Source organism: Ylistrum balloti, unplaced genomic scaffold (assembly GCF_031769215.1).
Source record: "Ylistrum balloti isolate Yb309-2 unplaced genomic scaffold, AGI_CSIRO_Ybal_v1 Utg371142, whole genome shotgun sequence".
Lineage (NCBI taxonomy): Eukaryota > Metazoa > Mollusca > Bivalvia > Pectinida > Pectinidae > Ylistrum > Ylistrum balloti.
Window position 1 is genome coordinate 336,487 of NW_026782626.1, and position 26,054 is coordinate 362,540.

The 26,054-nt window shown below is 34.2% G+C and overlaps 2 protein-coding genes across 2 annotated transcripts; one reads left to right on the top strand and one right to left on the bottom strand.

Moving 5' to 3' along the window:
* The first annotated feature begins 11 nt into the window (after positions 1 to 11).
* Positions 12 to 12,379, top strand: LOC132561046 (polycomb group RING finger protein 3-like). Its single transcript, XM_060225763.1, has 12 exons — positions 12 to 79; positions 983 to 1,152; positions 2,022 to 2,135; positions 2,396 to 2,537; positions 3,058 to 3,154; positions 4,677 to 4,732; positions 5,286 to 5,339; positions 5,970 to 6,138; positions 10,446 to 10,470; positions 10,764 to 10,865; positions 11,499 to 11,591; positions 12,187 to 12,379. Exons 2-12 carry the CDS (start codon positions 997 to 999, stop codon positions 12,235 to 12,237), a joined length of 1,059 nt encoding a protein of 352 aa, XP_060081746.1. The 5' UTR covers positions 12 to 79; positions 983 to 996; the 3' UTR covers positions 12,238 to 12,379.
* Positions 12,380 to 13,970: 1,591 nt separating this feature from the next.
* LOC132561040 (uncharacterized) lies at positions 13,971 to 22,087 on the bottom strand. Its single transcript, XM_060225757.1, has 8 exons — positions 21,942 to 22,087; positions 20,686 to 20,690; positions 19,606 to 19,748; positions 18,408 to 18,571; positions 17,480 to 17,619; positions 15,414 to 15,458; positions 14,512 to 14,670; positions 13,971 to 14,122 (listed from the first exon to the last, which is right to left on the bottom strand). The coding sequence occupies exons 1-8, from the start codon at positions 22,085 to 22,087 to the stop codon at positions 13,971 to 13,973; spliced, it is 954 nt and encodes a 317-aa protein (XP_060081740.1).
* Between the last annotated feature and the right edge of the window lie 3,967 nt (positions 22,088 to 26,054).

The following is a 26,054-nucleotide window of genomic DNA, read 5'->3' on the forward strand; positions in this document are numbered from 1 at the left end:
GGGAGGGGAGATAACTTTCATTAGTAAAAAAATACCGGTGGTGGTGAGAGGAAAGAACAAGGTCTGGATATATATATTGGTAGGCCTATGATTATTAAAAAATTATCGGATTTGATAATTATAGCGTATCAAACAGAAATGCTGATAAAATTGAGAATGAGTAGCTGAACTTAATGGGTAACTGTAACTTTGTTGGAAGTTCTTGTATATATACGGGGCAGGACATTAGATATTGTTTTTTTCCTGTAAATTTTGAGGTAACTTATAATTGTTACCGAGTATAAGTCAGACTGGCATGTAACAATAAATTTTGAAATCAATAAACTTTTTGTAGAGCTTACACGACACAATGAAGGGATTACATGCCAAATGTTGAGATTTCTATACGTGTTATTTAATTATCCACACGCAGTATATATTGATTTTGATATCAAAAGTTCTTGTGGCATGCCCCTAGTTAGATCCTAATTATATAAGATAATGGATTGTTAGGTTAAGTAATGTTACCACGGACTTAGAATATTCTTTTCCAAGTCTTTTATGTTACTGGTGACCATTAACAGGTCCTGTACAATCTTGAATATTTCAGATAGTTCAGTATAGCTATTGTCTTCATGATCAGTTTCGATGGTACTGAACATGATTTAGGTGACCTTCTGGAAGAAGAATTTCATATTAAAAGTTATTAACAAGAGATAAGTTAGTCTATTTTATATTCATAGCATGATACATGGTATGAAGTGATTTATTAGGACATCTGTGACATGAAAAAACACTATCTGTCAATTCAGAAGTACATAAATTGAATCACCTTTTTGATGAAAATACTTCCAACTTGAGGACAAACATGGGGATAAATAGATGTATTTGTACAGCCTTATTACAATAATAATATTTTTTGTGATATGAGTTTCTGATATATATGATTGTCACCATTCAGCTGAGTACTACAGCTGACCTCTCTTGCTTTGATATGTAAAAGATTCAACTGAAAGAATGGAAGGGAACAATCCTGAATCGACAGGAGTAGACTATGTACATGATGAGTCCGAGGCTGCCCCAACTGTATCACCAGAAGACCAAAATATGTTACCCGATAACAACAGCAAAGATAGAACAGACTCTAAAGACTTTCTGGTTCCAAAAGTAAAGGTATTAAAAAGATATATCTATGGATCAAACTAATCAAAGATTTGTAAACTGTGACAGTAATTAAATGAGTACAATGTTGAAGAAGTTGTTACACTAGCAAGCATAAACTTTATCAAACTAAAGAAATGCTGAATTGATCCAGTGATGTACAAGTGCCCCATTCTTGATATTGAGTCCAAAACTGTTCTATAATAAAAAAAAGAAAAATAATGATAATACAGCAAGTGCTATTTCTTTTTTTTTATTTCATTTTCTTCTTTTTTTTTTTTTTTTTTGCATTCAGCCCACCTATATATATATAAATATATATATTGATATGCGTTTGTATTAATGTAAATATAAAAATGTGACATTCACATTTCATATTACGAAAAATGTATATGAATGAATCCATGTTTGATATAGCAAAGAGTCAACAAGAGACTGTTGATAATTTGTACTGGTACATAGAAAACATGTATCTGTGTTTCAACAAGCATAACCTTACTTTATGTTTCAAAATGAAAGTGATTAAATTAGAAAAATTTTCAGAATCTATAAGCAGTCATCAAAACTGACTTTTGCCTCTGAATTACATAGAAATAAGATAACCAGAACAACAATTGCTGTGGGATCTTCTTTAAAACATTTCTTTCTTGTGGGATTCCCAAGACTAAACAAACTGGAGGTAGGATAACCTCTCTCATACCCCTTGCTCATTCTGTATGTTCCATGCAGTGTAAGAAGATGTAACAGAAATAGCAGTGACTTGCTAGGTCAATGACTTTACCATCCTAAAACCTCTGAAGATTTCAAATCCTTTAATTTAGATTATCATTAGTGTCCCTTAATTCAAAAGGCATGGTGTATCTTGTTATCTGTTGTGACAGGCTGAAGACCATTCTATAAGTGACACCAGTTTACCAGGAGATAATTCACTGTCCACGTCCCCGAACTCACAAGAGCCATTGCCTGTATCAAAAGTTGCTTCTTTACGGGACCAGGTATGAAACAGTCTTTGGTATATTCTACATTGAAATCATTGTTCTCACAACCGTGACATGGATTGATATTAAATAAAACATGTACATTTCTGAACAAATTGTTATTTTATATATATATAATGTTTATAAGTTCTGGCATACAAGCATATTTGAAAAAAAAAACTTCTTCTGAAGCAAGCTAGAAATTAAGATTTTTATAAACTTTGATAAAAACTTCTTTTGTGGCAGTGGAATTTAATGCATTTTGTTCTGATTTCCAGCTGTCACTTTTGCCTGAAAGCCCAAGTCGACGTAAAGAACCAATAAATGTACAGATTCGTGATATTAATCCTTATATTACATGTGGTCTATGTGGAGGGTATCTATATGAAGCATCAACTATCACAGAATGCATGCATTCATGTAAGTTATTGTCTGTTAATTATTCTGGGTAATTAAGATATAGAGGTAGTGTAAAACAGAAAAAGGTGTACTTCAGTTTTCAGAAAAAACTTTCCTAAAAGCAGAAATGTTATCTGTTTAAAGCTGTATTTGAGAAAATGTGAATAATTTTATGTTAGGCTTTCTTCAAGCAACTGTTCATCTGTTATTGATAGTTTGATCAAAATGAAAATAATAAATTGTCATTAAACTAAATCCATCGAGATTTGCCTTTATCATCCAAAAAAAAAAAGAACTAGTTTCATTACATGTTTTATTTCATATACGTTTATATATTTGGTAGAAGTACTTGTAATAGGATTATGTTTCCAAGAACTTTTTAATTAGATTTGTGTATACTGTAAATTTTCTTGATTTCATAGAACTTGGTAACATTTGGGTGCATTATTTCAAAATTGGAGGATTGCCAACAAAAAGTTCTAAATTACTGGAAAACTAAACCAACTGCTTGTAGAATATTTAAATCAAATATGCTTTCCAGTTTGTAAGACTTGTATTGTACGACACACGGAACGACACCTGAACTGTCCAACATGTGACGCAGCTATACACCCCACAGATCCTTTTGTCCATATAAGGTAAGTCCTTTACCAGGTATCACTGCTTCATTACCTTATAAGGTAAGTCATACTTTCACTGATATATTTACATTGTTGGTTCGAGGGAAGGACAGATTGTTTCAATGTCAACATAACATTAGCACCTGTATCACAATCTTATTATGCCGAAGTCTTCAGATTGGCAAAAAGTTATTACAAAACTAAACAAACTTTGTGTCTAATTAATCTAAAGATCCTTGGCACATTAAAGGCTGTAAATAATGAATACAGTCAACATTTAATCTTATCATATTTATACCAATATCTAATGTTTTATTTCCCTTTAATTAGACATCCATCTAACTTGAGTAAAATGAGCATCCAGTGATTTTTGGGACTCCGATATTTGAGTTCTGGACACATGTTTTTCTGGTGGGATTCGCTCAAATTTTGAAGAATCACAATTTCTCTTAGTATTGACTCATCATAATTTTTGAAATGGTGTTTTGAAATACTCGCATGAAAATAACCCTACGAAAAATTCTGACATGTAATGTGTTGGCCGCCTGGGCTCATTTCAGGATAAACTTCAGTCATTAATTCAGTTTTAGATTTAATTTGTTTTGCTCAATATGTTACCACTACAACAACTCTAAACACATTTACAACTTCTTGTGGTTTGGTTGTAGAAGCGTGCTATAGAAATTATGATAATTCTGTGTTTTGATTGGGAGGCTTTAAAATGTCTGAAATAACAGTAATGACATCACATGTACTGGTTTATAATTATGGGCACTTAACCTGAGGAATATGTTGTCACATTGATTACCCTAGGTATTTGGTGAGGCATTGCTTTTTACTGACTGTCAATCCTGAAGTATTTTTCATGCTTCAGTGATCATGTTACATGCATTTTATTAAAAAAAAAAGGTTTTTTTTACAATTACTATACATTGTCAATACCAGTAACATCACTTTTAGGAATGATTGGATTTTGTCTCAATTTGGTCTGAAGCATAAATTTGTTGGCTGTCTCCCTAGCAACAGATGGTTGGGGCCCAATAGGAAAATAGACATGTTGTACATTGTGTGTTTTATATTTAGAATTCTTTTCCTTTAGTTTTGATGAAATAATTTCAGCCAGGCAAAGCCAGATGAGCGATACAGGCCCTATAAGCCAGTTGTTACTGTTCGAAAGGGTATCCAAATGCAGTCTCTGATGAATCTACATGCGAGTCCTGTACTCATAGAATTCTAATGGGACTCATCAAATTTCAGAAAATATTTATATTTTACTTTATGGGACTCATTGTCTTTAGTAATAAACTTGAAAAGGGCTTGTGAAAATAAAATGTAGATTGATCACTGAAAATGTTGTTTTTAAATGTTTCGTTTTGTTTTGATTATATTGACTTCTTATCCAAGTTCAACTTTTCAAGATGAAATCAAAATACTTCAAAACTGTGTTGTTTTTTTAATAAATGTATACAATTTTCTTTAATTCATTTCATTCATTAAATTCATTGTAGTTTTAAGGTTCAAAATAATGTTCAATTTTCAGAAATGACAGTACAATTCAAGATATTGTGTACAGACTATTACCACACATTGCTGAAGGTAAATGACTGGTTACAACTGTGATTCTATAAATTCTGTAATTTCTCTGTATATGATCTTCTACCTACTGTGCATTATATACCAATATTGTATTTCAGCAAGATTTTGCTCTTATTCAAATTTGACATTTATCCATCATTTTGAACTTTCTGACTTTTTGTCTTGTTTTATATACATTGGATTGCATGACACTTAATTTCAAGACATACAATACAATTCACAAAAATACTTAATAAATGAAAGGCTTTGTAAAAGGAGGAATTATTGTTTTTAAGACTTTTTCTGAGACTTTTTGATCCTTTGATTATTGATATAATAAAGTAGTGGAAAGCTCGGTGAGTACGGTGGTTTGTGTCAGTATGTTATGAAGGTGATTCTTTTTAACTGTATATAGAGTCTATATCTAGTCCAGTCCTGTCACAGGTTTTATGCAATGTTAGTGTGATTGTACTTGAGTGATAGTTATATCATATAAACTAATAGCTAGAGTTCTAGGTATCACATATCCGTAAGGAAGATTTCTGTTCAAATTTTACTACTGTTGTTTTTTCAGAGGAACAACGGAGAGAGAAAGTATTCTATGAAGAGCACGAAAAAGCAACAGGAGGTAAGTTTATCATCATTTGGTAAACCTTTATCCCTGTTAGGAAAGGATTTTAATTTTTTTGGAAATCTTGATAATATTACATTAATGATATTGTGTTTTTATGTTTTAGATAATGTATTAGTGCAGATATCTTTTTCAAATAATAAGATAAAGGTTTTCTTGTTGATATGGTATTAAATAGTAACTCGAGAGTTGATAAGATAAAATGAAAGTTTTTGTCACTGAAATATTTAGCCCATGAGGGAACCATCTGTCAATAGGAACGGGCAACGAGGACAAATGATTAATTTAAACACCACTATATTTTACCTGTAATGTTAAGATGCATATTCTCCAAAGACCACTTTTCATAGAAGTTTGTCATCCCCAGGAATTGATATATTACTGAAGTAGTCCATTCAATTTTAAATGGAATTTCAGAAATAAAATCCATAGCAATATGTTATTTTTTTCTTGTTCTCGTTGAGAAATTTTATGTTTCATTATCAAAGATTATTCTAATGTCATTGTCTTCTCCTCAAAATCACATATTTGCCATATCACAAGATGTTTCGTTGAGATTCTTAAACATTGTTTTCCAAGTTCATTGTTTCTGGTTTTGTTTAGAGTGACTTTGTTTCTCGTTTCTAGTGCAAATAACACCTAAGCTGACCCTGCCCCCACCACCTCCACGGACACCACCCCCTAACTCCATACCTCCAATGCCTGTGAAACCCCCAAAGAGGACAGAGTCTCACAAACAACGTAACCTAGGAAACTTTAAGTCACACAGTGTGTCACTCTTCCTTGAATACATTGGGTAAATATCTTGTGTTATTTCTCAAATAATCATATTTACACACAGTAACTGTTTTTTTGTTGGGTATGGAAAGAAAGGTTATTTATTGCTTTAAATTTTTAAGATGGTGGGTTATTCAAATCGCCCTGCGTCCGTGGTCCGTCTGTCCGTAAACAATTCTTGTTACCGCTATTTCTGGAAAAGTGCTGTATGGATCTTTCTCAAATTTCACATGCAGGTTCCCCTTGGTCCCTAGTTGTGCATGGTACCTTTTTTTAACTGATTCCAATTCAAGATGGCTGACAGATGGCCATCTTGGAGTTTGAAAGTAAAAGTTTGTTACTGCTATTTTTGGGAAAGCACTGGATATATCTTTCTCAAAATTCGTATGCAGGTTCCCCCTGGTCCCTTGTTGTGCATTGTACCTTTTTTGGACTGATTCCAATTCAAGATGGCCGACAGACGGCCATCTTGGAGTTTGAAAGTAAAAGTTTGTTACCGCTATTTCTGGGAAAGTACTGGATATATCTTTATCAAATTTCATATGCAGGTTCCCCCTGGTCCCTAGTTGTGCATTGTACCTTTTTTGGACTTGTGATGGCCGACAGACAGCCATCTTGGAGTTTGAAAGTAAAAGTTTGTTACCGCTATTTCTGGGAAAGTACTGGATATATCTTTATCAAATTTCATATGCAGATTCCCCCTGGTCCCTAGTTGTGCATTGTACCTTTTTTGGACTGATTCGAATTCAACATGGCCGACAGGCGGCCATCTTGGAGTTTGAAAATAAAAGTTTGTTATCACTATTTCTGGGAAAGTACTGGATAGATCTTTCTCAAATTTCATATGCAGGTTCCCTTTGGTCCCTAGTTGTGCATTGTACCTTTTTGGACTGATCCAAATTCAAGATGGCCGCTTGTTGGCCATCTTTTTTTTGAAAGTAAATGTTTGTTACTGCAATTTCTGAGAAAGTAGTGGATGGATCTTTGTCAAATTTCATATGGAGCTTCCCCTTGGTCCCTAGTTGTGCATTTTACCTTTTTTTTTTGGACTGATCCGAAATCAAGATGGCTGACAGGCAGCCATCCTGGATTTTGAGTGTAAAATCTTGTTGCCGCTATTCTGAGGAAGTACTGGATGGATCCTTCTGATATTTCATAGGTATTGCTTTCCCTTGGTCCCTAGTTGTGCATTGTACATTTTTAGGACTGATTTGAAATCAAGGTGGCCCACAGGCAATCATCTTGGATGTCGACAGTAATACAGTAGTTTGTTATCGCTGTGACAGGATCCTTCTCAAATTTCATATTTAGCTTCCTCTTGGTACCTAGTTAAACATTGTCCCATAGTTAAAATGATCTGAAAAACAAAATAGCCAATAGCTCTCCATCTTGGATTTGAACAGCAAGTAATTGTTTTATGGCTATATCTTACCTACATGATCAGTCATTTTCAAGTTTCAGATTTTCTAAATTAAGTAAACATTGATAAATACACTGTTTAGGGTATGTATACTAAACCATGCAATGAATTGAGTTAATGGCATATGGGTTGACACATGAGAAGTAACAGAAGAATTGATTTATTAAAAATGTCAACAGTTCCTAATATTTGAGTGTTACAAAAACATAAATGTAATAGAATAAACTTTAAAATTTAAAAAAACAAAAAAAAAAAAGTTTTTAAGAACTTTTATTATACTTGTTGTGCTCTTGTACATGGGCATCATTTCATCATCATCATCACCATCATCATCCATTTTGAATTTAATAAGTATACAACTTAATAAAGGGTGTTCATTTTATCACTATATCCCTATAAAAATATCTTTTGCCATCATTGAGTACATTCAATGAAGACCAGTTCATGAGCATTTACAACACCTGCAACAACAGCAAAAATAAATAAACAAATCTTCAAGAACTGAAAACAGATCCTCAAATGGTGGGCGCCAAGATCCCACTGGGTTAGTATAAAATACTTAACCTTAACCATCTTTATGAAGGAATTATGTTAGAGACCTACAAGGATGTAGCATCTTTTCATACAAATTCAGAATTTTAAATCTAAAACAAGACTCTCTGACCTGGAAACACCTTTTCTTTTCTCTCTGACTTTTGAATATCTAGTGACCAATTTTAACATGATATTATTTTTGATAAAATTGAGGATGCTTATATTGGCTGTCTATATATTGAGTATTGGTAGGTTATTTTTTCCACTGCTGTTTCTTAAAAAGTCAGTTGTAAATGATAAGTTGTATCTTGTGATGTTCTGGAAACAGAATGTGAAATTTGATAAGTAAAAATGTTGTTTAATGTTATTATTTATCTGGATAGTTCTACTATCATAGCATTTAGTCCATTTAAAATGTAGAAGCCTCTTGCAGGCAATACTGGCTTTGATAAGTTGATATCTGTATATTGATTATTGATGAACAACATCAACATGATTTGTTTTATAAACAGGGTCAATTGTTAACTGCACTGTTAATAATGAACATCATATAACTAAGGATTATATGATTTTTTTTATTCACATTTTCTGATTTATTACATCCTGTACTATAAAATGATATGTTGTAGTGACAATACCACTGACCTATTGTACGTTAACTAGATTGATCTTCCTTTTGTAAGGTACACACTGTAATGAATTCATTGTATGTGAAAATAGAACTGATGTAGTTCCACTGCACAGAAAACAAAATACGATTGAATTCTGTATTGTTTTATTTCTAAAAGAAAAACTATTATTGGTAGGTCAATTTCTGTGCAAACAGTACATTATGAAAAATTCAGGATATTGTTGTCAGTCTTGTGAATATTTTGTTGAAAGCTCTAAACTTTGTTAAGCAAAACTATTTCATCATTTTGTAGGTCGCCTGAGCCGTAGGCTCATGGTGACCTATTGCCATCATGATTTGTCTGTCATCGTGCGTCGTGTACTGTTAACTTTTCACATATTCGACTTCTTCTCAAGAACCACTAAATGGATTTTGACCAAACTTGGCACAAAGCATCCCCATGGGAAGCCGCTTCAAGTTTGCGAAGAAAAAAGGCATGGCCCCAATAGGGGCCCCAGGAGGGGGAAAAAGGGGGAAAATTAGGTAAATCTTTAAAAATCTTCTTCTCATGAACCAACAGTCAGATCAAATTCATATTTGATATTTAGGGTCTACAAAGTTTGGGAATGAAGAAAAAAATCGGGACAAAAACGGCCCCACTAGGTGGCGCTCAAAAGGGTCAAAATTTCAACTTTGACCAATTTCAACCAAATTTGGTAGAAAGCATCCCAAAGTGAAGGACATATGAAATTATGTTGAAAAAAGTGATTATGTCCCCTTTGGGGCCCTTAAGCGGTGTAAAAGGGGCCATATGTAAAAACCTTCTTTAAATGACTTCTTCTCAAGAACAATTGGATGGATTTTGACCAAACTTGGCACAAAGCATCCCCATGGGAAGCTGCTTCAAGTTTGCGAAGAAAAAGGGTGTGGTCCAAATAGGGGCCGCAGGAGGGGGGAAAAGGGGGTTAAATTAGGTAAATCTTTAAAAATCCTCTTCTCATGAACCAAGAGTCAGATTAAATTCATATTTAATATATAGGGTCCTTATAGCAAGGTCTACAAAGTTTGTGAATGAAAAAAAAAACCGGGTCAAAAACGGCCCAACTAGGGGGCGCTCAAAATGGTCGAAAATTCAACTTTGACCAATTTGGTAGACAGCATCCCGTAGTGAAGGACATATGAAATTATGTTGAAAAAAGTGATTATGTCCCCTTTGGGGCCCATAAAGGATGTAAAAGGGGCCATATGTAAAAACCTTCATTAAATGACTACTTCTCAAGAACCATTGGATGGATTTTGACCAAACTTGACACAAAGCATCCCCATGGGAAGCTGCTTCAAGTTTGCGAAGAAAAAGAGCGTGGCCCCAATAGGGGCCCCAGGAGGGGGGAAAAGGGGAAACTTGATACGAATGTTCTACACAAGGTCCTGGCAAGTGTCTTAATAAAGATTCAAAATCCAAGATGACCACCCTGGCCTCTGTTTGGCTAAGACATTATGGACTTTCTCTCAAGAACCATAGGGTGGGTCATGTGCAAATGTTTAACACTTGGTCCTGCACAAGTGTTGTTACATTTAAAATCCCAAGATTATTGATATATATTCCTCAGGTGACCGTTAAGGCCCCTTGGGCCTCTTGTTCTTTTAGGTAATCATTTCCTTCACATTTGATTTTGTATTAGAAATATAGGTAAACTGTTTGAATATCAGTACCTCCAATGTATAACTATATGTATGAATTTGTCTTTGGTGTTGTTGACAGGGATCTGGACGAGTTTGGTGATCAGGTAAATAATTATTTCTGAATTTTCCTTAAATGTTCTTTATCTTCTTATATAAGGATTTTAGCTACTGCTCCATCAAATTTTTAAATGTTACCTTTGATTACTGTTATGGAACTGAATTCTGTATACCATTAGGAATCTCCAGAAACTACCAACACTTCTAGAAGATTTTCGTTCGGACTTCGGATCTCATTTTCTTTGTATTGTTTTCTTTTTATTGTGTAACTGGTCTTGCTGTTAGAAAGAATAAATGCCATTCATTATGTATTGATCATTAACTTTCTTTCTGTTTTCAGCTTACTTTAGCAAAAAATTTTCTGAGAGTGACTGGCAAAGCCACAATTGGAAACCTGATCAGCTTTATAAGGAAGAAACTTTATCTAACAACACACTGTAATGTAAGTAGAGCCCCTGTAAATATCTCACAAATACTGTTCTCCAGCTGTCTTTCATGACCATCATCAATAAATCATTCGGCATCACTACAAATTGGCAGTGATTAACTTTTGCAAAACAACTACACGTACCAGTAAAAAAATTACTATCCTAATTATACCCCTCTCCCTCCTCCCTACCTGCCACCAGAAAATGGCAATCTGTCTGACTTCCTGACCAGACAACTCAGTTACTGTAACTGTAACTAATACATTTGTTGTACATACTCTTTGCCTCTGCTGTGGTATTATCTCCAGGTCGATAGTTCTGGTTTTTGCTTTATCTCTATCTTTATTTGTGTAGATCAACAACTTTCACAATATCTTTTTGTTGCGTAATTTATGATTGAATTGCACTTGGAAGAATATTTGTTGCCAGTGTTTGTTACAAATACATAAAAAGTGACATTTTGAATGAAAGTCAGTGCATGGTGTGACATATAAAACTAATATCTCCAAAAAGTGAATAATGATGCATGTATATATAATAATACCTAATGGTGTATGAGAATTGTTGAGCAGCAATGGTACATTGAATATCACATACTGCCACTAAGAATTAAAAAGATTTGATAATCTATAAACATTTTCTTTTAGGTTGACATTTTCTTAACACACAATTCAGACACAACTTTGATGACAACGGATAACAAACTTCAAAATATAAGAGAAGAATATTACCAAGGACAGGTGCGTATGTTGAGAATACTGTATACCTCTGTGATATTTTTACATATTACAAATGAGAAATTTTCAAAAATATTGTATTGTCAAATTCAGATCATGAAATGACATCAGGCACTTACTGATTGCATTGTGATATAACAATGGAGTTCAATATGGAATAATTGATCATGTAATTAAAAAATCATAATTTTTTTCCATTTGAAACTCTCCAAAGCCACTCTCCTAAATCAGATTTTTTTAAAGTTTGATTTAAAACCATTATATATCAAACAGAAACTCTTGTGAGATCTTATGTTTATTAATGAATTTCAATGGCATTGTTCCCTAATATCTACAATGTAGAATTTGACAGTATGGTAAAAATGACTTTTGTTGCGCTTAGTAAAGTTTGATCATTAAGTAAAGTATGGATACTTGAGAAGTTCATGTTTTGTTTGATGGATAGAACTAGACAAAAAAAAGAAATAATAATAAAACAATGTGAAATGAATGCATGACATAACCTCCTTATTATATGAATATTGTTGAGATAGTGTAAATTGAAAACTTCTGATAACAGCACTTGATAAATGGAGAAAATTATTTTCTTTTATTGTAGGATTGTATAGTTGAACTACAGTACAGAGTAAGTACCAATCTGGATGACTGAGGAAAAATGGCTTTTACTTGTGGAAGTTTTATAACTGTGTCTGGAAGTACTATTGTTATAGAATTTATTATCAAAGCAAGATCTGGTCATTCGTAAGAGATGCTTTACGTACACAATTACATTGTATTTCTTAATAAACCTGTTAATAAAACAATATATTGTTGTGATCCATTCCATCTGTGAAGGATTTCTAGAGAGATATGTTATGGAATTACTATTGGGTTTTTTAAAAATTTTATCATAGGTAACACTTACATGGAAAGAGATAAAAAAGAAATCTGTAGAAAGTACGGAAAAATGGAAATAAAAGTTTGAACAGTGCCTTGAATAATTGTTAATCCAGATTTTTTTCTGTTCTGGTTAACATTGGTTTGTAAATTCATTGATTTTAGTCACCCCACATGTGGTTTGTGTCGCAATCGGTTACCATTTTATTATATGACTGTACATGTATCTAGGTAACGTATTAGGTTTTCTTGGTGAATATCGACCAATAAGATAGACAATATTGTGTTATGTTTTCGATTGGCTACATACTTCCAATATAAGGATTGATTTTCTATTTATATTTCATGTACCTGTACGTTTCTACCTGTGTATTGACGGTCAGCCAAGGGCAATCCAGTACACCCATGTTCGCTGTTCTTGTTTTACACACCCAACTAGTGCAATACAGACACGGGCGTAGAAATGATCGCATGATACAATTTGTACTTTCGTGTACAAATAGATATTTGCAGAGACTGTATTTTGTTTTGTTTTGTTTTTTTTTTTTAATTTTCTAGGACAAACAATGCAAAATCTAGGTACAAAGACTTTCTATTCTATGTCAACTTCTCGACTAATTGCAATTTAAAAAAAATGATTTTCGTGTAATATGGCGTCCTTTCTAGTTCATTGTCAACGTCTGAAGCTTTTTTTTTCAGTACTTTGAAGTGTGAAATGAGAGAAAAATACTCTTTCATGTATCAGAGTGTATGAGAGGATACAAATTTTGGTAAAACCATCAGCAAAGTTGCTGGTTTTACATTTTGTGACCTGTCGGCTGGATTATACCTATCCTACACCCCAGCATATGAAATAGTCTTATTGGTGTTTTAGACAACTTATTCATCAGAACATAATTTTAGACCTCGACGATAATACAAACCATATACATATGTATTCAATAATACACTAAATGTGCGGATTAAAATACACACACACAGACATATAAAAACGTAACATTAAAAATGAAAATGCAATTTCCAGCAATCGATGAAGTCGTCCATGAATTATTTCTCACTTTACTCAGTTGAAAACACTTAGTAGGACTCGTTCTCCGGGGAATACTGTATGTTCAGCCAATCGGAACAACGACTGGTTTTATGATATGAAAATAGCATACTCTCAGGAATCCAGTATACAATTATACAAAATACAAGCTCCAAATAGAATTGTCGTTCGATATACATTGTGTTTCATCATGCGGTATATAGGTTCCAACACCTCAAACCGGTTGCGTAACCTGAGGCGACCTGCATTTAAGAAAACATCATCACGCTTTGTACATCAATCGATACATTACGATCCTGTCTCTGACCATCATCAACAATAACACATTATTACAGTTTGTACATCTCTCGACTCCTTAAGTTCCTGTATCTGACCATCATCAACAATAATGCATCATCACACTTTTTACGTCAATCGACACATCACCTACAACATCTACCATCAACAGCAATAACAAGTCATACCATTCTGTTGATCGCTCGACACATCGCCACTACATCCGGGAGAACAATAAGAAGCAATTCTGTTACTATTATCAGAACTGCGATGGTACCGATGGTCTTGGAACTGGACCGGTTATCATGCGCACTGACTTTCGTTCGTTTATAAGCTGAAACATGAAAGGATGAATGGTTTTCGTATAAAAGTTGAAAGGCAGTTCTTCCGATAATACAGTGTAATTACTTGATAGACATAAAGAAAACACATAACTGTAACGAACCGTCTGCTAAGCCAACTATTGTGTTGCACATTGCCAGAAATTCAGGTAACATGTAAGTAACGTCAAGTTGATAACTTTCGGACTTTCGAACACACATATCATACACGGAAATAAGACACCTACTGGCGACCCTAAACTTCCCCATTAATAATTATATCTGGTTTCAACCTGTATCTCAAGTGACCCTGTGTTGTACGATCATCTCTCATCTGTCAACATCTTTTTATGGGAAACAAGCTCATGAATATCGACCAAATTGATTCATTAAAACAACATACCGGAAGTCGCCTTTTTGACCACTGTCAGTTCTTTCTTAATTGCTTCGACTTTTTCATCGAGGGTCTCTGGATCTGTTGAAGACGTGGTAGTTGTCTTTTCTTCATTGACGAAGTTCGAAGCCGGCAAGATGTATTGTATATACAGAGAATTGGACCCAACTGCAATTAGCATATATTCATGATAATGTTTTGGCATTAAACGTCCTTTTGAAACAGTATCACTGACCTGTTCGAACACATTATTGTATAGAATGCGTGTATTGTGTTTCTAAAGGGATAAGAGAAATTCCCTTGATAGTTTATACTCTACATGTGTAGTCTATAAAGAGTATCCAGATTGCTTTCTCAAATTAAGAAGCGAAAGCTTTTTTATTTTCCCGTTTCATTTGGAATCTCAGACTTCTCCTTCTGTCTAATAGGTAAGAGTCATGGTGAAAGCCACGAAACCGTTTTTCTGCACAAATAAAATCACGTCACCATAATTTCTAATATTAAACAAGCACGTGAAAGATGATGAAATACTGACCACGACAAAAGGTAAGTTGTGTGTCTAAAATCGATAATAGGTTGTAAGGAAACGCAAAAGCATGCCGAACGTATTTGATGCTCATTGGTTCTCATGTGAGAACAAGACATTACCTACTTGAATTGACCAATGCTTACAATGCGGGTGTCGTCGATGAATCAGAAGACGCTTACTCTTCCGGAACATCTGGTCTTATTTGCCTTGTACTTTTTCGGGAGCCTTCGCCTAATCCTTTTTTTTTTTTGTTCATATTTTGTCCTAGTTTTATGGAAATTGAGTTTGAATTATGATTATGTTGCCATGTTGGTATATTCTTGATATTTTTTTCTAATTAGTATGTAAATTATTTGTCAAGTCATTGTGACGTAAGACTTACATTGTGCTGATATGGTCATGAAATCTGCTCTGAGGTTTCCTCTTTCTGAAAAGAAATGTCAAAATGCATTTAGAAGTATAGAAAGTAATCTGAAGGAAGGTGTATCATTTCTAACACTTGTTTAGTATCAGATGATCAAGGTTTTGCTCGGATACTACGGTCCCTTCTCGTCATCTTCCTGAATTACGTTAATCAGTTCATACCATGGACCTTTCTCTTTGAAATGTCTGACAAATATTTCTAATATAATAAGGAACGAACTCATAGAAATAATCATTGTTATGTAATAGCACGACTAGATTATCACTGTAATGTAGTAACGTGTAAGTATATCATTGTAATGTGGTGACGTGTAAGTTTATCATTGTAATGTAGTGATGTGTAAGTTTATCATTGTAATGTAGTGACGTGTACACTTTATCATTGTAATGTAGTGACGTGTAAGTTAATCATTGTAATGTAGTGATGTGTAAGTTAATCATTATAATGTAGTGACGTGTATGTTTATCATTGTAATGTAATGGTGTGTAAGTTTATCATTGTAATGTAGTAATGTGTAAGTTTATCATTGTAATGTAGTGACGTGTACACTTTATCATTGTGATGTAATGACGTGTACACTTTATCATTGTAATGTGGTGACGTGTAAGTTTATCATTGTAATGTAGTGACGTGTAAGTTTATCATTGTAATGTAGTGACGTGTAAGTTTATTATTGTAATGTAGTGACGTGTAAGTTTATCATTGTAATGTAGTGATGTGTAAGTTTATCGTTGTAATGTGGTGACGTGTAAGTTTATCGTTGTAATGTAGTGACGTGTAAGTTTATCGTTGTAATGTAGTGATGTGTAAGTTTATCGTTGTAATGTGGTGACGTGTAAGGTTATCATTGTAATGTAGTGACGTGTAAGTTTATCATTGTAATGTAGTGACGTGTACACTTTATCATTGTGATGTAATGACGTGTAAGTTTATCATTGTAATGTAGTGACGTGTATGTTTATCATTGTAATGTAGTGACGTGTACACTTTATCATTGTGATGTAATGACGTGTATGTTTATCATTGTAATGTGGTGACGTGTATGGTTATCATTGTAATGTAGTGACGTGTACACTTTATCATTGTGATGTAATGACGTGTATGTTTATCATTGTAATGTAGTGACATGTAAGTTGATCATTGTAATGTGGTGACGTGTACACTTTATCATTGTGATGTAATGACGTGTATGTTTATCATTGTAATGTGGTGATGTGTACGTTTATCATTGTAATGTAGTGACATGTAAGTTTATCATTGTAATGTGGTGACGTTTAAGTTTATCATTGTAATGTAGTGACGTGTAAGTTTATCATTGTAATGTGGTGACGTGTAAGTTTATCATTGTAATGTAGTGACGTGTAAGTTTATCGTTGTGATGTAATGACGTGTAAGTTTATCATTGTAATGTAGTGACGTGTAAGTTTATCATTATAATGTAGTGACGTAAAAGTTTATCGTTGTAATGTAGTGACGTGTACACTTTATCGTTGTGATGTAATGACGTGTAGGTTTATCATTGTAATGTAGTGACATGTAAGTTGATCATTGTAATGTGGTGACGTGTATGTTTATCATTGTAATGTAGTGACGTGTACACTTTATCATTGTGATGTAATGACGTGTATGTTTATCATTGTAATGTAGTGATGTGTAAGTTTATCATTGTAATGTAGTGACGTGTAGAGGTTATCTTTGTGATAAAATATGAAGATTGTCTTTATGATATATTGCCGTGTGCAGTTTGTCTTTATGATATATTGCCGTGTGCTGTTTGTCTTTATGATATATTGCTGTGTGCAGTTTGTCTTTATGATATATTGCCGTGTGCTGTTTGTCTTTATGATATATTGCCGTGTGCAGTTTGTCTTTATGATATATTGCCGTGTGCTGTTTGTCTTTATGATATATTGCCGTGTGCTGTTTGTCTTTATGATATATTAATGTGTGCGGTATTGAGATATGAACAGAAGTATCTAATATCGTTACAGTACAATCTTGATGGGTGTTATCTTCTCAAGTACCGTTAGAAAAAACTGCAGCCTGTGATCGCGGAATGAAAAGTATTGCCGGTGTTTCAGGAACATAATCCACTTCCCAGGCACAAACACCTCGACTTCCCAAATCATACACTAAAAACCATCCTACGTCTTCCGAACATCCTCTGTAAAAGGAATTGATGAAAAATCGTCGGATATGAAGGCTATGTCCCCGTCTCCCTTTGTGCCTGAAACAATACCTCATCGATAAAATACTCGTCTTTCGTAACTGTACTCTGATCAATGTTAAATTGGAAGCCTAATTTCTAAAGTCTACTAGCTGGTGTCACAGACATAGTTCTAACGTGAGCGTGTAATTTTGTATTGTAAGCATCGGAGACAATGGCGAGTACAGAAATCTAGATAGATCATGTATGTAGAATGCAAGATTGTAATAAATATCGCGTTGATGATGAAATATTTCTTGTTTCCATTAGTGGTAGACATAATATGAAAACGAGATAAAAAGGATTTCCGGAGATATTTTGCAAAGTGACTATTACATTAGAGATTTAACTGTTGTATGCTGCCGTCAGAAAATGTCTATTTCAGGTATTGCTATACATTTGTTGAGTTGACTATGAATTTTTCAACAACTGCATGTATAATTCACGAAAACATCTTATGTGTGTCATGCCACAATACATACAATTAAAAAACAAGAAGATGATGTATTTGAAATAGACGAGTTTTAACAGAAAGTAGGTAGCAACGCTTAATATTCAAAATATAAAGTTATTGAGTACATTTAACATACAGTGACCAGTCTACATACGATACCCGAGTGCTGCACTAAACGAATTTTCTCTGGTAATAATCAAAATTTTCATTGTGGGACTAGTCATTTTTAGCAATCAAGCTAAAAAAGAACTCATGAGAATAAATCGTAAATTGATCACTGAAGAGGATTTACCCTTCCATTGAAAAGAAGTTGATTCTTGTATTTGTGTCCAAAAGATCGGTGTAGGAAGAATTGGTGAGTTTGGACCTGGCAAACCATTCAGACTTATCACATCCCAGCGCATTAAATTCAAAGAACGCTTTCTGTACCTGTCCAATGTAAACGCCGACTTTCACCTATAAATAGATATAAAATCCTTCACCCAAAATATTATGTTATGACATACAATAGATCAATATATCACAGGTTGCTTGACCAATAGTTCTAGTTGATTCTATCTAATTCTGTCGACTCATTTGGTACTCGATGTCATTGCCGATATGGGTAATGATACCTTATATTAAACTTAAAGAAAACCAGCTGGACGTAGCCATTAACCAAGTAAAACATTTATTTTTTTTCTTAATTACAATTTTGATTATTTACCTATGTCGTAACAATGGACAAAAGTGAACATCAATGATATTTTCCCTCACCAACCCACACAATCTTTAGCTAACTGATGTAAACTTACTTGCCCACCTCATATCATTGCTTGGTTATCACTTAACACTGTATAATCTCATGATTTCGATCTATGATCAGAAGCCGTGACGGATAAGCACTTATAGTGATTAGATATTAAGCATACCACTCTAAAAATGTATATTATATCAAATAGTTAATATTTTACAGATTTTCACCAATTAGTGCTAAATTTTGTTGTGTGTTACTGGGCCAGAACAAGACTTGGTGAAATGAGGAGCTGCCTGATTCATCGATGCTCTTTTCTTCATTATTGATCTTACAAATACCTCGTCAGTAATTCGAGATACTACGAATGTATCTATTTATAGTAACAGTATGACAGTATTCTGGATACTCCAGAGGTAAAAATCACTTTCGTTCTCTGCACTCTGAACGTGTCTTGGCAAAATCGAAGGTTCGATGTGAGACACCTTGTGGATAAGACGAAGAGACTTGTTTGATAATTTGATGTACACCAAACGAATCGCTAAGTCGAATAACAGTAATATATTGTAATGACTTTGAAGTTGAAGTTGAAGTTTCCAAAAGGATCTAATCAGTCTGTGATCGATTAGGTTTTTCCCCCTAGAACCAATCTATTTACTTCGCTTGTGCCTTCGATTGTGTCATGACATGTTCCAGGGGTGCAGAGAGCGAAAGTGATCGTAACCACTGGAGTATCGTGGTTGCATAATGTTCCTACCTTCGTTATGTTCATGTCGTTCCAGTAGTTGATGATATCCGACTTGTAATGATCTGGGAAGGAATTATTGAGGTACTGCGCTTCCTTCACAAAACTATTGAATGTTGCATTTCCCATGAATAGATCATAAATATTTTTCGATCCTGTAGACAAAACGAGACAGAAAAGCACAAATAAAACCATAATCGATAAAAAATAAATAAAAAATAAAGCTCATATCTATGTAATGGACGATATAGCTGTACTTAAGTATTTTATCTATAAAATAAAAATATTTAAATATGTAGATTCTTTCTTGTGTCCTTAGATGCAAATAGTTTTCTTTGATAGTATCACACTTCTGAGACTAAATACTACTTGTTTTACTCCTTTCCATTGAATATAAACAAGGGTGTTTAATTCTGAAAATGTTCAACAAGCCCAGGGGCTAATGAATCATTTATTCTCACTAGCCCTGATCAAAACTACCCATTTTTGGAATTTTTCAATTATTTCTAAATGTTATTTTTTCTATAATTAACCGTTTTCTCATTAGAATTAATCCCATCGGTGTTGTTCAATAAAGCATTAAACAATATAAACTATACTGTTTGTCTGGTTTCTATGCATTAAGTTTACTATTATCATGAAGGAAATTAATTGATATACATTGTACAGGTATACCAAAAGTTTAGCGAGTAATCCTGACTTCTACTTTCTAGAAGTGTGTAATCTATTCTCCTATCTCATTTACAGTGGGAAATCCTTAACGCAACAAAGCATACATTGGATCTGAATTATTTGTGCTAATATCAGCAAAAGTGTTTAAAGTTTTAAAGCAGACAATATTACTGAGAAATATATATTTCAGAAGACGATGTTGTAAACATCTGTCAAGTATTCATATCGTCATGTAAGTATTTCCTTATCTCGAAAGTCAATTGTGACTTTTCTGATGTGTTTACGTCTTGTGTGATGTAACACCTATCAAAGCAGTAGCACTAAGCATGAATGATTTTGTTTCAATTTCAGCAGCATCAGAATTTGCTTCATTTATAATTAAGAACCATATATCTAACAATTATTGACATGTTCACTTACTGTATCTGTTCATATTACAATTCTTATCTAAATCATCCCTGCAATTTTCAAGCTATTTTACATGTTGGTAAACACGCATGCTTCGTTTTCGTGTAACGAATGACCCCTGACATTCTCTCTACGTCACAGGTGTACAATGTGCTAAATAAACTACTTTTTTCTATAACATCAGAAAATGACAATTCCTTTACATAAAATGGTGCACTAGAGACATGTTTTACACATGAAACTTTACTATTCAAAATTTATTTGAAGTTTTGTCAGATCAGCTGATCACCGAAACATTCTTTTTAAAATTTTTGTGTCGATGTTCTGTCCATTGTGTAAAACGAATCACTACAGTGTGAATAATCTCCCTGTAATGTACTATTGGCCATAAGTAAATTCACGCTTGTCGTGTAAAATGCACTTACCACCAGTAACTCCTTTAAACAGCAATGTCCATTCTTCACCACCTGACGCCAATGTCACTATAACGAAATATAACGAAGAAATTGATATATTGGTACTACATTGTACATTTATCACTTTATCATATAAACGTCTGTTAAAGTCATCATGGACATACGTTTATTGTAAAAGGAAACATATGTAATATGTTCTAATATTCTTATAATTATATCTCTAGTGATTATTTCCTTTAACAGGAGTATCTTAACTTAAGTGTTGATTGGTGAGCACGGGGTCTGTTAGGTACATAGTTACAATTCTACCCGGGATATACATATTGATATATTTTTTCTTATCTGAAAATATTCGTTTTGCTGAGTGGTTTTTGAATGATGGATAATAAAAGCGTAACAATCATCTCGTACCAATTTAATATCAATAATTGATATGTCTCCTGTTTTATCAACGATTGTATAGCCGTATGTGTATATGAATAATTCATCTTCACATTCTCATACAAATGTACATTTATAACATTTCGATTAAGTTCCGATGAGTATGCAAGGTCAAGGACAAACACAGGTTGCCAGACATTTCGGTGTCCATATTTGCAATATAGAATGTCTTGTTAGACGTCTAAGGGGAATTGGGCGGGTTTGCTGACAGACCTAGGTCTAGACGTCCGCGCGTGACGTCACAACTTCAGAACAGGTTTGATCTTCTTGCGCATTTGCGTAATCGACACCATACTGCCACTGAATCTGCTCTTCATATGATAGAACTCATAACCGTTTTATCCATGCAAGGAAACGATTCCGGGAAGTTGGTTTGCTTGCACGTCACCCGTTTGTAGGTCTGCCCCTTACCGCTGCTCATTGCCAGCGTCGTATGGCTCGGGTGCGGCACATGCCCCCGAATATTTCCATTGAGGCAGTGGAGGCGCGTCTTGTTTACTGATGAGTTCCGGTTCACCCTGTTTCGAGCAAACGGTCAACGTCGTGTATATCGACATCGTTGAGAACGTTTTGTCGACTGCTGCGTAATAGAGACGGATAGGTTTGGGGTGAATCGGTTATTGTGTGTGGAGGAATCTCACATGGATGTAAATCACCACTGGTTGTGATAGCCGCTTGGTATAGAGATGAGATTATCCGACCCCATGTTGTCCCATTATTGCAGCAAAACAGCCTCACAGTCCAGCAGGATAATGCTCGGCCCATGTAGCGAGGATCTGTCGCGACTTTCTCTCTAACAACAATATCCACTCACTGGACTGGCCGCCATACAGCCCCAACCTATCCCCTATTGAGCACTTGTGGGACCAGCTTGATAGACAGGTTCGACGACGCCAGCTTCCCCATGTTACTCTGGCCAATTTTAGAGCAACCCTCTTGCAAGAATGGGCCAACATCCCAATGAGGAGGTTAAACTCACTCTTGAAGTCCATGCCTAGGAGAATCAGGGCTGCGGCGAGAGCGAATGGGGACTTACCCGGTAATGACTAGCCAACTCCCACAATAAGTCCATTTCGATTTCAGATTACAGTGTTCTCTTTCAAATTCCCTTCAATTACTTACCAGGTACAAATCGTTGCAGTCTGTTCTGTATGTATTAATGTTCATTCTAACTTTAAAATATCGAACATTATACTCGATATCTTGCGTTTCTTTATCCCTGGTAGATATATATATATATCTCTTATTTGCTCACTTTTCCACAGCGACATAGCAATATATGGTCATTATCGGCAACCATATAGAGAATAATGTAAATAAAAGTATATAAAGAAATATAACATTTTGCATGACTAAAATATATTCCTTTGCATATTTTCACGATAATGCTTCGTTTATCATGGAATGGTTTCATTTCAACTACAGGACATGAACGCGGTCCTAAAGTGAGCATTGCTGCCAGTCTTTGTAAAGTGAAGCTCAGACCATGCGTAGAGATGGTCATAACTAAGTAAGGACACGATTTTAATCCTTTAAGATACTGATATGCTTTTATTTTTCATGTAAGGTTTGAACATAGTTATTTTATCAACGTTGAATTATAGATTTGAACGCAGAAATAATAAGCTACTGTCTTCTAATCTCCATTTCTTTACAGGTCACATTTACCGTATATATACCAAGAGATGAATATCGAAAAAATTAATTGAACAGAAGGTAGGAAAGTATATTCATTTGATAACAACAATATATAGAGGACAATTCATGTTTCTTGCTGAATTCATGTTTTATTCATTTTTTATTCAGTTAAGTGGAGTGAAAACTTTGATATTTGTCACGGGTGCAAGGCAAGCGGTAAAACAGTTATTCATCCAGAAATAACTACTATTTTATTTTCCGTACCAAGTATTGATACCAGTCGTCATTTTCTCTGTGCATTCGTTGCTACGTTAGCTCAGTCGGATAATACAGACTGGCCAAACAAATTGAAGTAATGCGAAATTTGACAGAATCTCTGCTACAATTCCTTACACTGCTAAAGCGACTCTTAAACATAGTCCTGCTATTTCAGTTTTGTGCCTTTTGAACAATCTTTGGACAATGCTGGTGAACTTCGGTTTCCGCCACGTTTTAAGTTATTTAATATTAGCGCGATTCAGAATGAACACTTGGTAGTAAGTTTACTTGTGTGTCTTTTGTAAAATCTATGACAATTACGATATTTATTGAATTATGGGCTAGTGGTCATTCCCGCCTAGATATTGTCTTTCTTTCGATCAACTTGGAGTTTTCTTAGTGGCCTCCTTGGCTTCAAAAATCCAAGAGTGACGAAAAAGCTCTGTAATGCTGTTTGATCAATTGTTTGGCTTTACTGTATCTAACTCTAAAGTATTAAAAGGTTTTATTCACATGTGAAGTCTTTGTTAATTCAGAGTCAGTGTAAGTATATTGTCCCAAAGCAAAACCATCAACTAAAAAGATGTAAGGAGTGAGAAAGTATTTTCAAGTCTCCTTTATCAGCATAGGACTTTACGAGAAATATGAAGAATATCACAAACCCGAGAAAAAGATTATTTGGACAATTTGAAAAAAAAATGTGTAATATATAAAATCTTACTATTGTGTTAGAGCACTGTTGAAAGTATATTTCAAACCTAAATGCGACGAAATAAGTCGTTCTTATTGTAATGAAGGGCGGGCGAAAATTAGGAAGTGTAAAATCTTACATGTTTTAAAAAAAGGACAAAGTGGCACAATTGTGTGTGTGAGGGTGTGTGTTGTGAGGGTGTGTGTGTGTGTGTGTGTGTGTGTGTGTATATGTGTGTGTGTATGAGAGAGAGAGAGAGAGAGAGAGAGAGAGAGAGAGAGAGAGAGAGACTCCAATCTTCCACACATCATTATATGGTTTCATAATAAACAGATATTGGCTACATAATCATTATCTGACGCGATACACATATATCAACATTGAACAAAACACAATAATCAGACAAAACCATTCTTTTACGTATATGGTTTATAAATATCAAACTACAGGTGAGAAAATTATTTAAGAAGATGTACGTCACATAAATAAATAGATAAATAAATAAATATTCGAAGATAAATATGTTATTTGTAGAATAACTTACTTGTTACCAGAAGTAAACAATACAGCGCCAACATTATCCCCGTCATCTCCGATGTAGGTTAATATGATAATATTGATCTCCACAGCTTTTCTCTTCGATGTACTGTCAAGTTCGTTTGTGTTTTAGATATATTTACTTAAAATATATGGATTGAACGTTACCTTATTTAGACGTTCATAGAAATGTAATGTTGTAACGTATATCCCAGCGAAAAATGGCACGGTAGGTAGGGATTGTCCAATCCAGTTCAACTTCTCTCTCCCCTCTTAACTATTCATCGATCGATGATTCCGTTTTCAGGCATGCAGTTCGAGAGATGTAGGTTGGTTAGGAAGAAATGACATTTTGTTACCGCCATCGCGACATCAATCGGTACTGTGTCTTTTCATGCTCAGATAGGTCTAGAAGCAGAAGACGTTTAGTACACACGATATTCTTCTTTTTTCTTTGATGTTTGCACACTCTCGTGATATCAATTTGAAATGAATATTATGCCACTTTTTAGAAACTTGATCACGTGCCTTTATCACAATGTAGCAACTATGTCGAAATACATTACATTTTTATGTGAGATCCATTCCAATTAAAGAGACAGCTCCATTTGGAAATTAGTCTTATGCAAAAGGCATTTGTTGAACAAATTTATTTAATATCTGCTAATTTAAAAAATGCCTAAATTTCCCATTGCTAACCAACGATAATTGATAAAAACAGGGAATATATTGGATGTGGACATCGGCTATGAATTTTTGGCAGCTGCTCTATGTTATACCCAGTCAGAGTTAGATAGTCTTGGTTATCCATATTTTTACATTGTGAACAAAGGTTGACTTTTCATCGACAAGTTTAGTGAGTTAAAATGTGTTTTATTGCCGTAAAGCAGAATGATTGGGTACAAGTTACATCAACATTATCAACGCCCTTTCCTTTGAAAGAAAAAAACAATTTTGTTTATATACATTACAAGACGGCTCAAAATAATCATTTATAAATCATTTTTAATTAAGAGAGAGAGAGACAGAGATTTATCCGAACTTCATGGCTAAATAAATACATTCGTACACAATACATCTTAAATGTCTTAATCTAAGAATATATAAGACGATTGTCATGCAACTGGTAAATGGTAGACAAGTAGATGTGACCATCTCAGACAATCGTTGATAATCTCTTCTGTTTACTTGGAAGAAGGAGACACAACTTTTCTCTTCCATTAGACGCATCGAGAAAATCAGAATCTGAATCCTTACTAACACAGTGGTCTGCGCATGATCCCTCAGACTTGAGATCAGATACCTACGGATTAAAATCAACCGAAACTTTATCCTTTTTCAGCAGTTGTAGATGTTAGTTCTGTTTATGAAAGAGAAAGACAGCATTTCCTCTGGGAGGT